At 42.1% G+C, this 15040-nt stretch overlaps 1 protein-coding gene across 3 annotated transcripts in view; it reads left to right on the forward strand.

Annotated features, from left to right (window-relative positions):
• gpc5a (glypican 5a) overlaps positions 1 to 15040 on the forward strand; it is a 141939-nt gene that overhangs the window by 22345 nt on the left and 104554 nt on the right. For 2 of the 3 annotated variants that reach the window (XM_037751554.1, XM_037751569.1), the window contains exons 3-6: positions 10738 to 11198; positions 11292 to 11525; positions 12347 to 12483; positions 12627 to 12752. In XM_037751554.1, the coding sequence (XP_037607482.1) occupies positions 10738 to 11198; positions 11292 to 11525; positions 12347 to 12483; positions 12627 to 12752 (958 nt within the window). Of the gene's footprint in view, positions 1 to 10737; positions 11199 to 11291; positions 11526 to 12346; positions 12484 to 12626; positions 12753 to 13996; positions 14950 to 15040 lie in introns of those variants that run through there. The other variant, XM_037751561.1, reaches the window with a different exon arrangement.

The following is a 15040-nucleotide window of genomic DNA, read 5'->3' on the forward strand; positions in this document are numbered from 1 at the left end:
CAATAACATAATGGCTTCTCTTTTGTAGGCCAGTCAACAAGGTGAAATTACACAGCGTGCCACTTTCAGATCCTTGAACCCAATGTTCCATATCATCTTTTTTATAAATCTAATGTAATTATCCAGTTCAATAGAGTAATCAGTGGCGTGCTGTGTGCATTAGGCCCTCTATTCAGGCTTATGACAGCCCTATTGGTTCCTTCACTGGCATCTAACAGCCCCAAAAGGCCAGCCGCCGGAAACCCTCCACAGCCGCACACAGAGCCACCTTTGAAAGCTAATGAAAGCTTTATTATGATATTATTATTTTCACTGTGGCTCTTAAAACTGTGGCAGTTCGCTCGCTCTCTGTCTGTCTGGGTTTCTATGTGACTGTGTTTCCTTTACAAGTCAACGTGTGCTAAACCTGACCTGCGTTTCTACATGTGCAGCATGTGTGAAAGGGTATTTGACCTATACATATGACGCACACACACATGTGCACACACACACACACACGCACACACACACACACACACACACACACACACACACACACACACACACACACACACGCACACACACACACACACACACACACACACACACACACACACACACACACACACACACACACACACACACATACTTCCCCACAAGAAGTACTTGTGCCCCACTTTATTGACCCTCTCTGCTTCTTTTCCTGAACGGTTTATTAAAGGCCATGTTCACAGCGGAGCTCTGTGCTCTTTGAAGTGTTCGAGAGCTGCAACAGATCCTCAAATATTGACTTTTAAGCCTTCTGGAGGAAAAAGAGAGAGCAGCAGAAGGAGAGGTGGAGAGGGAGAGAGGTACATGCATAGACGGATGGAAGTGGCTTTTGTTGTAGTTCAGGTGGGTGTTGTCAGATTTATTACAGGATGGCTGAATTTGCTTTGGCTAAATATGTGTTTGTCAGCTGTTAATGTATGTAGGGAGGAGCGTGTTTATTGATGTGGAGGAGGAAGTACACAGAGATAAGGGCTGATGGTAAGCTGAGCCTGACTCCAGGCTAAATAGATTAAAATGACTTACAGTCGTAATGTGCCTCTCATCTCCTCTTATTTTCTTTCTTTTTTTCTCCTTTCCTCCCCTTCCCTATCCCTCATTCCTTCTTCCCTTCCTTTCCTCTCATTTCCTAACCTCTCATATCCTTCTCTTCCCTCTCTTCCTTCCCTTTATTCCTTCTTTCCTTTCCTTTCTTCTCCTCTTTTCCTTTCCTCACATTCCCTGTCCTTTCCTACCCTCCTTCCCTTCTCTTGATTCCATCTTACCTTTTTTCCTCACCTCCTTTCCTCCTCTCTGTCCCTTCTCTTCATTCCTTCTTACCTTTCTTTCCTCTCCTCTTTTTGTCTCCTTTCCTCCCCTTCCCTATTCTTCATTTCTTCTTCCCTTTCCATTCTTTCCTTGCCTCCTTTCATCTCCTTTCCTTCCCCCTTCCCTTCCCTTCATTCCTTCTTACCTTTCTTTCCTCTTCTCCTTTCGTCTCCTTTCGTCTCCTCTTTTCCTTCCTGTCTTTTTTTCTTCCCTTTCTGTCCTCTCCTCAACTCCTTTCATCTCCTTTTCTCTCCTCCTCTCCTTCCCTTCATGCCGTCTTATCTTCCTTTCCTCTCCTCCTTTTGTCTCCTTCCCCCCTACTTCTCTTCCCTTCATTCCTTCTTACCTTTCTTTCCTTTTCTTTCCTTTCCTCTCCTCCTTCCATCTCCTTTCCTCTTCTCCTCCTTCTTACTTTTCTTACCTTCTTTCCTAAATAAATCACATCCCCCCCTCCGTCCTGAGCTGGAGCACACTTCTGTAACACCTCAGAGCAGGCGACTGTTTTCAGTTTTAAAAACAATGCCCCCTTTATTGAAACTGAGGACGGAAGGAAAGAGGAAACATCCCGGGGCTTTTTAATGTTGCTCAGGAGCCTTTTTCTCTGCCATCTGCAGGTCAGAGTGGTCAGTCTGTTGGTGTTTGCTGCGCTGCTGTTCGAAACTTTATGTAGAGAAACATTGTGAGATGGGACAGTTTGATATGGCCTTTCCCTCTTTATGTATTTCTCCCCTTCCTCCTGCAAACAAGCTTGCACATGTCCCAGCACACACAAACACACACATGAGCATAAAGGGCCCAGTTTTCCTCGGTGGTCTGTTTGTAGATCAGAGAGGCAGGTACACTGAGCTCACTCACACACCCTGAATAACACCTTGTGCTTCACCTCCATCTCCTGCTGAATCTGGACAGCCAGTGTTTGTTTGTGTGTACGATGATGCAAAGTCTGATTTATTTGCCTCATCTGTTTCCTAGTCACTCCTCTGTCCTTTTCATACATTCATTTGCTTTCTGAGCAGCCAGATGTAGCCAGCTGTGGTTGCCAGACACATCCTCAAACGTTGAAAGCTTGGCATTGTGTTGTGTGATAACGGAGCTGCTTCCTCTTCATCACAAACTAACGTTCTTGCTTGTATGAAAATTTGTCATGCCAGAAAAGCTTAAATGAGATGCTCTTATCTAAACCCTGACAGCGCTGCAGATTTTGGCGAATAAGTGCTTTAACGTTGTAAACGTGTACTGCCAATGTACTGCTGCCTCCTGCAGAGATTACAGGCAGCTTTATTTTTACGTTCCATATCCAACAGCTTAAGAGCCCGTTAGTTTGTTAGAATAACTTGGTCGGACCAAACTAGCTTCCAGTTTACAGCCTGAGAGGAAGGCATGTCAGGTATATTGAAATAGGAAATGGTGATTTATATGGAGGGAAAACTCAGGTAAACTCTGATGTTAGGCTGAATAAAATGGCCATCGAAGAAGCCTGATGGACATAATCAGGTAGTAACATTTATTTCACGTGTCTGTAATTTCTGATTTACTTTCTAATAATTTCCAAGAAGTTTGTTAGAAAGTAGAACTATGTAATTTAATTTGGTACAAATTTTAGCGTTCAATTTGTACACTTCAAATTAAGTCTTTTGGTTAGTGCACATGCAAAAAAGTGTAAATGTGTCCACACACAAACACACAATTCAACTTATGTGAAGAAAACAAATATCCAATAATAAGATCCTGGTATCATATGAAACTAGAAAAACCTAAGGAATCCATTGGCAACAACCATGTCATACTAGCTTGTTGCGAAGGAGGTTAAATAACGCTACAAACTTACCCCGAATTTTGGTGAGGAAAAACTGGCATGGTCATTTTCAAAGGGGTCCCTTGACCTCTAGCCTCAAGATATGTGAATGAAAATAGGTTCTATGGGTACCCACGAGTCTCCCCTTTACAGACATGCCCACTTTATAATAATCACATGCAGTTTCGAGCAAGTCATAGTCAAGTCAGCACACTGACACACTGATAGCTGTTGTTGCTTGTTGGACTTGAGTTTGCCATGTTATGATTTGAGCATATTTTTTATGCTAAATGCAGTACCTGTGAGGGTTTCTGGACAATATTTGTCATTGTTTTGTGTTGTTAATTGATTTCCAATAATAGATATATACATACATTTGCATAAACCAAGTATATTTGTCCACTCCCATGTTGATAAGATTATTAAATACTTGACAAATCTCCCTTTTAAGGTACATTTTGAACAGATAAATAATTTGCGATTAATTCACGGTTAATCGTGATTAACTATGGACAATCATGCGATTAATTGCCATTCAATATTTTAATCGATTGACAGCCTTATTAATAAGTGAATAATGAATGAAATATTAATTGGGTTGAAAGTGAGCTGTTATAAGAAATGTTTCGGAAAAATTCGGACCCGCAAAATAAAGCATTATCTCGCATGTCGCTCTGCACTGTATAGGAAGACAATGTGATTCAGTTTTTTTAAGTTTTACAACTATCAGTGTCAGACCTTCTCTGTTTCTTTTGAGTCACCACAAACATTTTGCAGAAAACAGTCATCAATCTCCATCCTGGAACAACAAAGCGTGCGACTGCTTCTTTCATCCCCCTTATATGCCACAAAGAAGAAGACATAGTTTTCTGTTGACTGTACTGACTGTGTGCCACTCTGTAAGTCATTGACTTTCATTGTGTGTCTTTTGCTCTGGGATGAGCTGAACCCACAGAGCCACTGACTCATCCTCTCTAGATGGAGAATGGCCTTTTCTGCAGCCTATCAGATGTCACCGGGCTTCTCTGTTGTGGTCGCAGTCATTCACAGAGGATGAATCACATTAATAAAAGCCATCTTTGCCTTGCTTAACAGCTCAGCTGAGGTCGGCTGGTGGCATTTGAGAGCTAGAGACCTGGAGACAGGGGAAGCTTCAAACGAAGGAGCTGATATATCGATGTGGTCTGTTTACACACATTACGCTGCACATTTAGGGAAGCATATAGTACATTCACTGTATCAACAATGCTTCTGCTTATTCTGTGTGTGTGTGTGTGTGTGTGAGAGAAAGAGAGATAGAGAGAGCAGGAGCTTTTAGTCTTTTGTCTGTTTTAAAAGGATCTCCAACTACAAAGGCTCATCTTATTTCTGATACAGCTGACTGATCCTTTTCCTCAATCACGTGTCTATGAATACAAATACACACACACAGACACACACAGACACACACAGACTCAGAGAGAGAAAGCAGCGTTAATGCAGTATATTAACAATACGTGCACAAATGCCTGCTAAGCCATCATATCAATCTCTTTGTACCACTTTTAGCTTCTGGAGTCGTAAATAGTTCAGAAAAGCGAGTGTGATTTGTAAACCACATATGAAGACCGTGTTTCACTGTTTTAATGATTATTAAAGATTTAAAGCTTCAGTAGGCAGAATGTTTTTGTCATCATTGGGCAAAACTTCCATAATAACCTTTCAGCATATTGCAATTCAAGTGTTCTGAGAGAAAACTAGACTTCTGCACCTCCTCATGGCTGTTTTCAGGCTTTAAAAAATCTAGCTTGTGACGGAAGACTTTGGCCAATCACAGGTCATTTCATAGAGAGTGTTTCTATTGAGTGTATCTATTGGCTGTGCTCTGGCTGGTGGGCGGTGCTTGGCATTTCCTCAACTGGTCTCAACATGGCTGCCTGGTCACAAACTTTTTCATTTTACAGCTAAACATTACACTAGAAGATGTTTCTGAAAACATTTGAGGTGAGAAATAGGCATTACAGTAACAGAATATAGATTTATATTTGATCAGCGCTGCCTAGTTTGACCGTTTGATCGGAGTTTGTGAGTGATTGACAGCTGCTCAGAGACTGCAAGCCTCCAGATCGGCTCTGATTGCTTGTTTTCCTCCGGTCTGTGAAATCTTGCAGATGCCGTTAGTAGCCCTGGAGGATGCCGGAGGAAACAGAGGCACATGATTTTTTTCAAATTACTTGTCTAATGCACTACTTTCGCAATATAGTGACCGTTTTATAAAAATATCTTTTTTTTTAATCATATTTGCTCCATTTCTACACTGCAGCTTTAATCGCTCACTGTATTTGAAGCTCACAAAAAGTAACAGAAGACAAATAATTCTCACTGCCAACACACTAAGGTGTTGACCTTGATATCAAATAACAAAACTTTATTTGTTTGAGTGGATCATGGTTAGAATTACATTTTTGCTATTTGTAGGTGTTTTGTTCACACTCAGAACAATTCAGGGTGACTAACAGTTTCTTCATTCAATAATTTCATTTGAATATCCTCTGTACTATGTTAACCTAATCAAGTGATGTGAGTACATGGGAATGTGTGCCAGTCTACCACTTTTTCTAAACTATTTCTAATATTCTTTGACCGTAGCTCAAGGTTTTACCAAAGTACAAATTACAAATCAGGATGAGCTGTCTGGTTGTTTTAGGAGACGGTGGGCAGTAGTTGGAGGGAGTGTGCTACACATTTTTAGGCAGTTGCTGCCCTGTTTTCTCAAAATCACACTGATCCAATTTCATACATTATGCTCATTAAAATGAAAGATGTCTCCCTCTGGTGGTGAAAATATCCCACTGCATTTTCTTATCAGTTCGCATCTTCAACTGGTTTAACTTATACTCAGTCTAAAAATACTCTGTTACAAGTAAAATGCCTGAATTCAGAATGTTATTTCAGTGAAAGTACAGAAGTGTTATCAGCAAAATGTACTGAAAGTATCAAAAGTAAAAGTGCTCATTATGCAGAACGGCTCCTTTCAAAGTGTTATGTTCTTAAAGAATATTATATTTGTTCTGCTTTTATCACTAACAAATACATTTTAATGTTGTAGTTAATTTAGATACTTAAGTTTATACACTACTGGCTATATTAGTAGTTCAGTCATATGTGTTTTATGTAAAAAAGTAACTAGTAGCGACAGTGTTTAATATCTGTAGTGCAGTAAAAAGTACAATATTTCCCGCTGAGCTGTAGTGGAGTAGAAGTAGAAAGTAGCATAAAATAGAAATGCTCAAGTAAAGTACAAGTATATCAAAATTGTACTAAAGGGCAGTAATCAAATGTACTTAGTTACATTCCACCACTGGCTACCTTTACTGTGTATTATATTTCCATGGTGATTAATAATTGTTTTATATCTGCGTCTGATGTCTGATCTGCCGTGTGTGAAAATATGACTGTTACGTCCCAAACCAATCCGATAGAGAGGGCATAAAGAGAGAGAAAGGTGACACAATGAATTAAAAATAAACCTCCTTTTTGTCTCGTTTAGTGCCAACTGCCAGAAGCCCTGACCTGAAGTGTAACTCATCACTCGGTTAGCTACCCCTGTCACAGTTAACCAGATCATCCTACATTAAAGAAAATGAGAAGTGCAGCAATTATGGGAGAAAGGAAGAAAATGGGATCAAATTAAAAGCCTTTTAGACATGGAGAAAAAGCTCAGCTATGGAGGAATTTAACTGAGGGGGCTTTGTGATTGGTATATAATAGCCAATATATCTGGATGATGACCAGTGATACCCAAGCTTTCAAACATTAATTGTTCATATATCAGAATTTGTTGCCATGCCAGCAGGCGAGGGAGAAACCTGTGTAATGGTTTATTATATAGAGTCTAAATGTGGGATTGAAAGTTGCAAATTCTTTCCTTTTTAATTTTTTTCCACATGGATAGTTAAATGTTCATAAGAACAAAATGAATATGAAACTGACACCTAAGGAATCCATTGGTATCAACCATGTCATGCTAGATGTTGCGAAGGAGGTTAAATAACGCTCCAAACTTGTGCTAAATTTTGGCGAGGAAAAACAGGCATTGCCATTTTCAAAGGGGTCCCTTGACCTCTGACCTCAAGATATGTGAATGAAAATGGGTTCTATGGGTACCCACGAGTCTCTCCTTTACAGACATGCCCACTTTATGATAATCACATGCAGTTTGGGGTAAGCCATAGTCAAGTCAACACACTGACACACCGACAGCTGTTTTTTTTTCTTTGCCATATTATGTCAAATTGCGTGTACTTTTTATTATGTTCTCAAAATAGCACTCATGTATGAAGAATGTTTTGTGTTACTTTTATTGTTCTGTTTGTCTTGTCTTCATGCTGTTTTATCACATCAGGCCAGCAGCAGCTAATGTTTTCATTGCTCTGCTGGTTATCCTGCTAAAAATTAGATAAATGAAAACACACACACACTCCACCCCTTTAACTCTTCACCTGACATTAAGCATGATGCCCACCATGTGTCCAGCTGCTGGTTAACTGAAGCAGACCAGATCCTCAGTCAGTAACCGTGTAAAGAAGTCTGTCCACAGTATGAGAGTGTTCACTATCCTGCTGGCTCAGCCTGTTCTCTCTTCTCTCCTCCCGCTGCCAGAAATGCAAACATGTCTGCTCTCCTCTTATCAGCCGGTCATTGACACTCAGAACACACAGAACAAAAACAAGCATCCTCATTACACACACATAGGTCCTCTAAGAAAGTCTTCAAAAATGTCCAGTATAAATATAAAGAATTAGAATTATTATAAGAAATATAAAGAACATATAGTGTAAAGACGGGACGATAGATGGCTGAATAATCTCTGCAGTTGTTTTGTTTAAAACCTGCATTAACTGATTTTTTTGTTGATTTGGTGGCAGCAGAAACAAGTTGCAAACAGAACATTTACATATTGTCGTCTTATAAAGTTGACATGGAGTTATGTTTGTGTCCACCTGATAAATAGTTACATAACATATAAAACATAGTTTTTGCCTGTAGTGTCTCCCCTTAAAGTTGCAGGCTTTAAAACCCAAATAATCAGCTGAAAAACACTAAAACGTTCCAGAAGTTGCAGAGTCAGGTGATAATTCGCTGTGGGTTCATCACTACGAGCGACCTCTTTCACATAACACAAAAGTCATTTGATCTATTGTTAATAAAACAATATTGATTACAGCAGCTTTAAAGAAACATACTTGTTTTTTAAAATGTAAGCAGTGTGTCAGATAGGCTTGAATAGTTCAGAAAGTTAAAAGATATACCTTCCTCTCACTCTGCTACTTTACTCTTATTCATCTTTTCCTCTCCTCCTGTTATCTCTGTCCTCAGGCTTACCCAGAAGCCTGGCCGCTGGTCCAGGCCTCCAAGTGAGAGACGCTGCTTCACACTCTCTCTTTGGTGAATAATAATGTCATTAACACTGCCTGGACAGCCAGTAACTTCTGCGTGGGTGTTCTTCTAACACAGCAGACTTGTTTAGACAGCAGAATTACTGATCAGCTAATTATCCATGCCTTTTTAAGTTTGCCTTTATAGGGGAGGAAATCGGTAAGTAACTTGATGACAAGATTTACATCCTCGGAAGCACAAGAAGAAGCCAGTGAGAGAAATTTGTTTACTATACAGATATTCGTTCATGTGGTTTGACAGGTGGGATTCATTAACTCCACAATCTAATGCGGTAAACCCCTCCTAAAGCACACGCTGTAATCCCTGTGGGACCCTTCATAACTCTGCCTGCTCCGCTTCATACACCCGAGGGCTGTAATAATCCCTAACTGTACTCCACCAGCACATATTTCTTTCTTTCTCTGCTTGTCTGCTCGCCTGTCTTCTATCTGTCTATTTCATTTACAGAGCCGCAGCGTCCACTCTGCACTCTCACAGCTGCCACTCTTGTCTTTATTCATTCTTCGCACATTCTCTCTCTGTTTTTCGTGCTGCTCTCTGACCGCAGCGCCGACTGTGTGGGAGGTGCAGCTTCTTTTTCTCATCCACACATAAACACATCTTTGAGCCTCGGATCTTGTTAGACCTATCACGTCCGCGCCAGATCACAGAAGACCTGCGATCAGATTCAGTTCCTGGTACCTCCCGTGTTTAATGCTGCCTGCTTGAGACGATGCGCCTGTGGGCATGCAAGACCCCTCTCTGTTCCCCCCTCGCAGCCGCTCTCTCTAGGGGGGCTTTCGGTCAATCTTTCCACGTCGTTGCATGTTGTACAGCACTCGACCGTCTAAGCCCTCATTGCACTGGTTACCCCCCTCCAGACTCTCAGCCCCCTAGGCAGCTCCAGGCCTTCACCCTGACCATTGCCTCACAACTCATGACAAGCACATGATGTGAGAATGGCCACGGCTCAGGTATTAGCTGAGACAAAAACTGAAAAAAGGGAGACAAAAGGATAAAGGCGAGCTTGTTGCACCGGTGAAGCATTTTTCTATTTCCTCCAATGTCAATTCTCCCATTTGAATGATGGCAAACAGTTCCACACAGTGAGGTAGATGTTGGATGCCTAACGCTACATAATCCGTACACTTTCCCAAAAAGAAACTCACACTGCTCCCAGCGCTGGGTTACACTGCTGGAGCAGGCAAAAGAGCAACAGCATGATATTCTTCTGCCTCCTGATGCAGCGGCCCGAGTATTAGTATCCTTCAGATAGAAGTTTTATCGGGAGTGGACAGACTTTTGTGTCACATGCAGCTTAGCAGAATTTGCTTGACATTTACTTTCATGGTGATAAAAAAAATTCATGGGTGGAAAATCATGTGCTGAGGATAGCGAATACATGTTTCTAGGTTGAAAGAGTGAGCATCTTATCCTTGTAAAGCATGGTGTCTGTTATGTGTGTGTGCTTGTATAATGACAAGCCTTGTGCATGTGTGCTTTATGCAAATTGCATGGACATTATTATATAATTGCTTATTCTCTGAAGAATTAATTTGAGAAATTCCTTTTCTCCATCCCTCCCGTCTCTCTTAACCTTTCTTCTCTTTCATTTCAGTCTCTTAGCCTCATGTTTCTCCTCCTCCCTCTTGTTCTTGTTCTGCCTCCCAGAACTCCCATGACACAAGGAGCCCTTCTCTCCTCTTACTGGTTTGGTTGAAGTAGCTGCTTTATTAAAAGACTATAATACTGTAGCTCTGTTCACATTATATCACAGCAGCTTCCGCACTGATGTGTGGTAACCACTTTCTGTTCCATTTTTCTTTGTCAGCTCAGCTTTTGATTAGAGAACAAATTGCTTCCCTACACGTCCTCTACTTCCCTCTGTGGGAAGACGCAGGGAGCTTCGGCTCCTGCTGGGACTCCTGAAGACTCTCCTCTTTTCTTCATTGTGGGTTAATGGAAGTAGACGCTATATAAGGGCACTGCATTGTATTCAGCCCTGTTCATATTACAGCATAGTAGTCTTTAATATTACTAGTTAGAGGATATTTCGCCTTTCATTTCTCTTTGCATCTCTCAACAGGCAGCAAACTGAACTCTGATGAAAGATGAAGATGACATTATGTTGAATTGACCCTCTATAATCTTTTGTCTTTCTTTCTCTCTCTCCTGCTGTCTTCCCACAGAGAGCTTTGAGGTCCTGATGAGGCAGGCGGAGAATCACACGAACACCGTCCTCCAGGAGTCATACCGCAACATGGCCAATCAGGCCGAGGGCCCTGTGCGGGAGCTCTTTACAGATATTAGTCTCTTCCTGCTGGGGTCTGAGCTCAACGTTGAAGACTTAGTGCAGCGATTCTTCGACGCTCTCTTCCCGCTGGTCTACAATCACCTCATCAACCCAGGCCTCAGCGACATATCACAGGGCTACGCTGAGTGTGTGAGGTCATCCAGCCGGGATGTCAGACCGTTTGGTGGGGCGCCCGGCCTCCTGGCTGATCAGATTGCTCGCTCTGGGGTCTCCGGAAAGCTTCTCCTCCAGGCGCTGCACCTCGGCATCGAGGTTATCAATACCACAGACCACTTACAGCTGAGCCGCGAGTGCCGAAGGGCCCTGCTCAAGATGCACTACTGTCCTCACTGCCAGGTATGGATGCATGTCTCTGAAGTGAAGTTTATCGATCTGAATTAATGAAAGTCTTTTCCAGCATCACTGATCCTGAAGTAATTTGCTCCGCAGGGCTTAACCCAGTCCAAGCCCTGCATGGGTTACTGCCTCAACGTGATGCGGGGTTGTTTGGCGAGCATGGCAGAGATCGACACCCACTGGAGAGAGTTTGTTCGCTCGCTGGAGGGCCTGTCAGCACGGATGCACGGGCCTCAGGATTTGGAGCAAGTGCTTCTGGGGGTTCACACGCTGCTGCACGATGCTGTCGGACACGCTCAGAAAAATGGACCCCGCCTCTCGGCACAGGTCAGATCATCTTTGAGGAGAGATTCTGTATCATTTAGGATGGTAGACTTGAAAATGTACCAGGGCTCTATGGGAGAAAACCAGTACAACCAGTAAATGGGAGAAGAATAGATAAAGGATAAAGCATTTTAGTCCATCCTGGAGAGATTTTTATTCTGAATTACACTCCAGCTGCCAGCTCCATGTCAGTATGTGGTGTTGAGCAAATTCCTTGTATGTGAAAACCCACTTGGCAATAAACTAAAAAAAAATCTGAGACCAAAAATAAATTGCACATATCACACACAGCAGGTTAGTCTGACCATAGCAGGCCAGAACTCTCCAGAAATACATCCATGTGGGCAGCTCCAAGGCGGTCAGAAACTTGATAGTTAAACTGCCAGACAGAGAAATCAACAGCCACTCCTCATGCCTACACTCATTTACCCAAACTAAGAAGTCTTTATCCATAAAACACATCTATAAAAGTCCAACTGTAAAGTATTAACATGCAACTTTCTGTCTACATTTATGCTATTTGTGAAATGAATGCCACAGGATGTTTATTCCTGAACTTTCTTTCCTGCTCTGATAGAGACGCTACAGCTCCATTCAGTGGCTGTCTAGGGTCACTGCTGCTTGATAGGCTTCACATGCTGTACATTCAGAAATTGGAGATGATAGGCTTGGCTGCACTAATGGCTTAAGCATAAACAGCTGTCACTCAAGAATCTAAAATAAGGCTTATTTGCTATGCACCAGTACAATTTGCCAAGCCTTAAAATGCATGTTTCTCCCTCAGTGTTTAGACATAAATCTGTGTCTGTCTCATCGGGTAATAGGTGCACAAACTGTGTGGCCCACCGAGCAGGAAGCCTGCGCATTCAGTCAGCATCCAGCACATCAGCAGCAGCAGAGAATCCATCCCTCTTAAAGCTTTTGTCAGAGCGTCAGGGGACTCGCTCGCTGTCAGGAGGAGGTAAGCGGGAGAAAGATGCCAGATGTGTGCATAGAGAGAAGTGTCATTTTCTGATTTTAGTTCATTATGTGTACAGTTAATACGTAAAGCACTTTATTAAACAAGTTCATTATCTGCGTGCCTGCATGTGGCTGCTTTTACAGGGACTTTCTAAACAGTCTGCGTCTCTACCGCACGTTCTACGGCGGCCTGGCGGATCAGCTGTGTGTGAGTGAGCTGGCCTCCAGTGACGGGCTGTCCTGCTGGAACGGAACCGACATCGTAAAAAGGTTTGTCATTAGATAAGTCAATAGCAAAGATGGGTGATGAATTAAACAACATCATATGTGTTTGTATGGTAAAGAGCCACCACCATCCTCCAGAACAGCTTCTCGAAACTCTGAGCATATTTGTTTCCCCACAGGGCTGTTAGGTTGAGTTAGATAGTGATTCACATTGTTTTCTTCAAACCATTCAGTCACTCCTCATGCTTTCTATGGAAGCATCTACATTTGTTATGTTTCAGTCATTTATTCAGATGTTTTTCTTTAATTTCTCTACCATCTGTTTAGACAAACATGGTGTTTTTTATAGTATGACACTGGTACAACTGGTACCCAAACACTCAATGATATAACTGCATACCTTATCTCTCTTATTTTAATCATTCAAGTATTTTATTTTGGGGTCAACACAACTGAGACAGTGCAACTCCTTTTTTTATGAACAGAATTCAAACATCAGTTTCAGACTACAGACATTAGGCAGGGCAAGTTTATTTATAGCACTAATACATTAATAGCATTAATAAATATTTTTCCCATCACTCTTAACTATACCTAAGTTGAAGAGTAGAGATGATCCTGCTTTTGCTTTTTTTTTAGTATGAAGTTACAGGTTTTCAGCTCCAGAGACATCTCACTGTATGATCCTGGCATGAGGCCGTTTGTTGACTCTGGTCTAAACAAGTCGACACCAGATATATAGAATATAGAATTCATCTATTAAGTGTTAGTGGTCGCAGACGTAGATCTCGGATATGAATAGTTGTGAACTGGAGCAAACAAACTGGCCTCTTTCATAGTATCAGTCAGCGGCCTTGTCTCCATTACATCACAGCTCTCCATCTTACCCATGCTGTCATCACTCAAGGACCCCCTCATATATCCTCAGCCTGTGGTTGTTCCTCTTAACTGTCAGCTGCTGTCAGCACTGTAGAAACGGCAAGTGGACCCGTATTTCAAACACCGGTGAGGTTGGAGTTGCCAGTTCGGGTTAGACAGCCCATTGTAAAGGATGACAGCCTTGTTGAGATCGTTTCATAGCTTCTGAAGGTAAGAAAGGAGGAGGGTGGAAGAGGGGAAGAAGGTCTTTCACAGCCTTCTTAGCAGCCGGAGAGATTCGCAGATGCTCTGAAGAATGTGCGGTCGGGTGTTGCTCATCAGAAATCGCATTACTATGGAGACAGAGTATCAAGGTTAAGTTTCATTCTGGCATTGACAATTTACGCTTTTCATCTTTTGTTATTTTCCAGCATAACACCTCAAGTTTCCATTACAAAGGAGGCAGCCATCTCTGAGAATAGAGATGTTTCTTATGTGCAGGAGAAAGAGGCAGGCCAGCAGGCTGCAGGCTGTCTATCATCTCTGCTGCCAGCAGCCTCTGGGAAATGTTTATGGTCTGTGGGCTTCTCTCGGCTCTCCAACCCTCCTTCCTCTTTTACTCATTCACACTTACGCTTATTTATAGGGATTCGTTCACCTCAGGTTCACTCACAGGTTCTCATTTTGATTCGGTCATTACCAAAAAAAAAAAGAAAGTCGAGGAGGAAAGCAGAATTGAGAGACATTAAGAATCTGGGGAGACGAGGCTCTGAGGAGACTATCGAGCCGAGTCCCTGCAGCTTAGCAGGCTTCCTGCAGATCTACAACCCAGTGCTGCTTTCTATTAGCCTAGAACCATAGATGAGTGGCTGGGAGTCAACACAAGCTGAGACAAAAGCAATAAATAACCTCCTGCCTACGGGTCATAACCCAACATCCACTGAGAAAGAGAGGAATAAAACTCACTGCCGGATGGTGGCTGATTTACGGAAGCTTATCGAGGCCTCTGAGACCTTAAACGATTGGTTCAGTTGCTCTGTGTCTGTGTGTGTGTGAAACTGTATATTTGCCTTTTACAACATCTCTTTGTGTGTGCTGGCGCAGATTGTTTTATGGTTTTAAAGAAGTAGTGAGTTGCACCGGAGCTTTGTCTTATTTAATAAAAAAAAGGACGAGCACAAAAAAAACCATGACACGGGAGCCTGAGATTGATGGCAGATTTAATGCACTTCCTCGTCTGGGTCCCTGGTAAACAAAAAGATAAAGAACAATCAGATAAGATCATAGAGGAAGAACACAAGCTGCTTTCATCTCAATGTCTGTGTGAATGTAGATGACGGGGTCTCGCTTCAGGGGAGATTTGGTAAACACATTCTTTCTCTTTGTTTGTCTCTCTCTGGTTTGTCCCTCGCTTACACATTCATACTAGGAGGGGAAAAAGACATTACATTTTCTGATTAGCATTATGGTTATTA

Source organism: Sebastes umbrosus, chromosome 2, assembly GCF_015220745.1.
Source record: "Sebastes umbrosus isolate fSebUmb1 chromosome 2, fSebUmb1.pri, whole genome shotgun sequence".
Lineage (NCBI taxonomy): Eukaryota > Metazoa > Chordata > Actinopteri > Perciformes > Sebastidae > Sebastes > Sebastes umbrosus.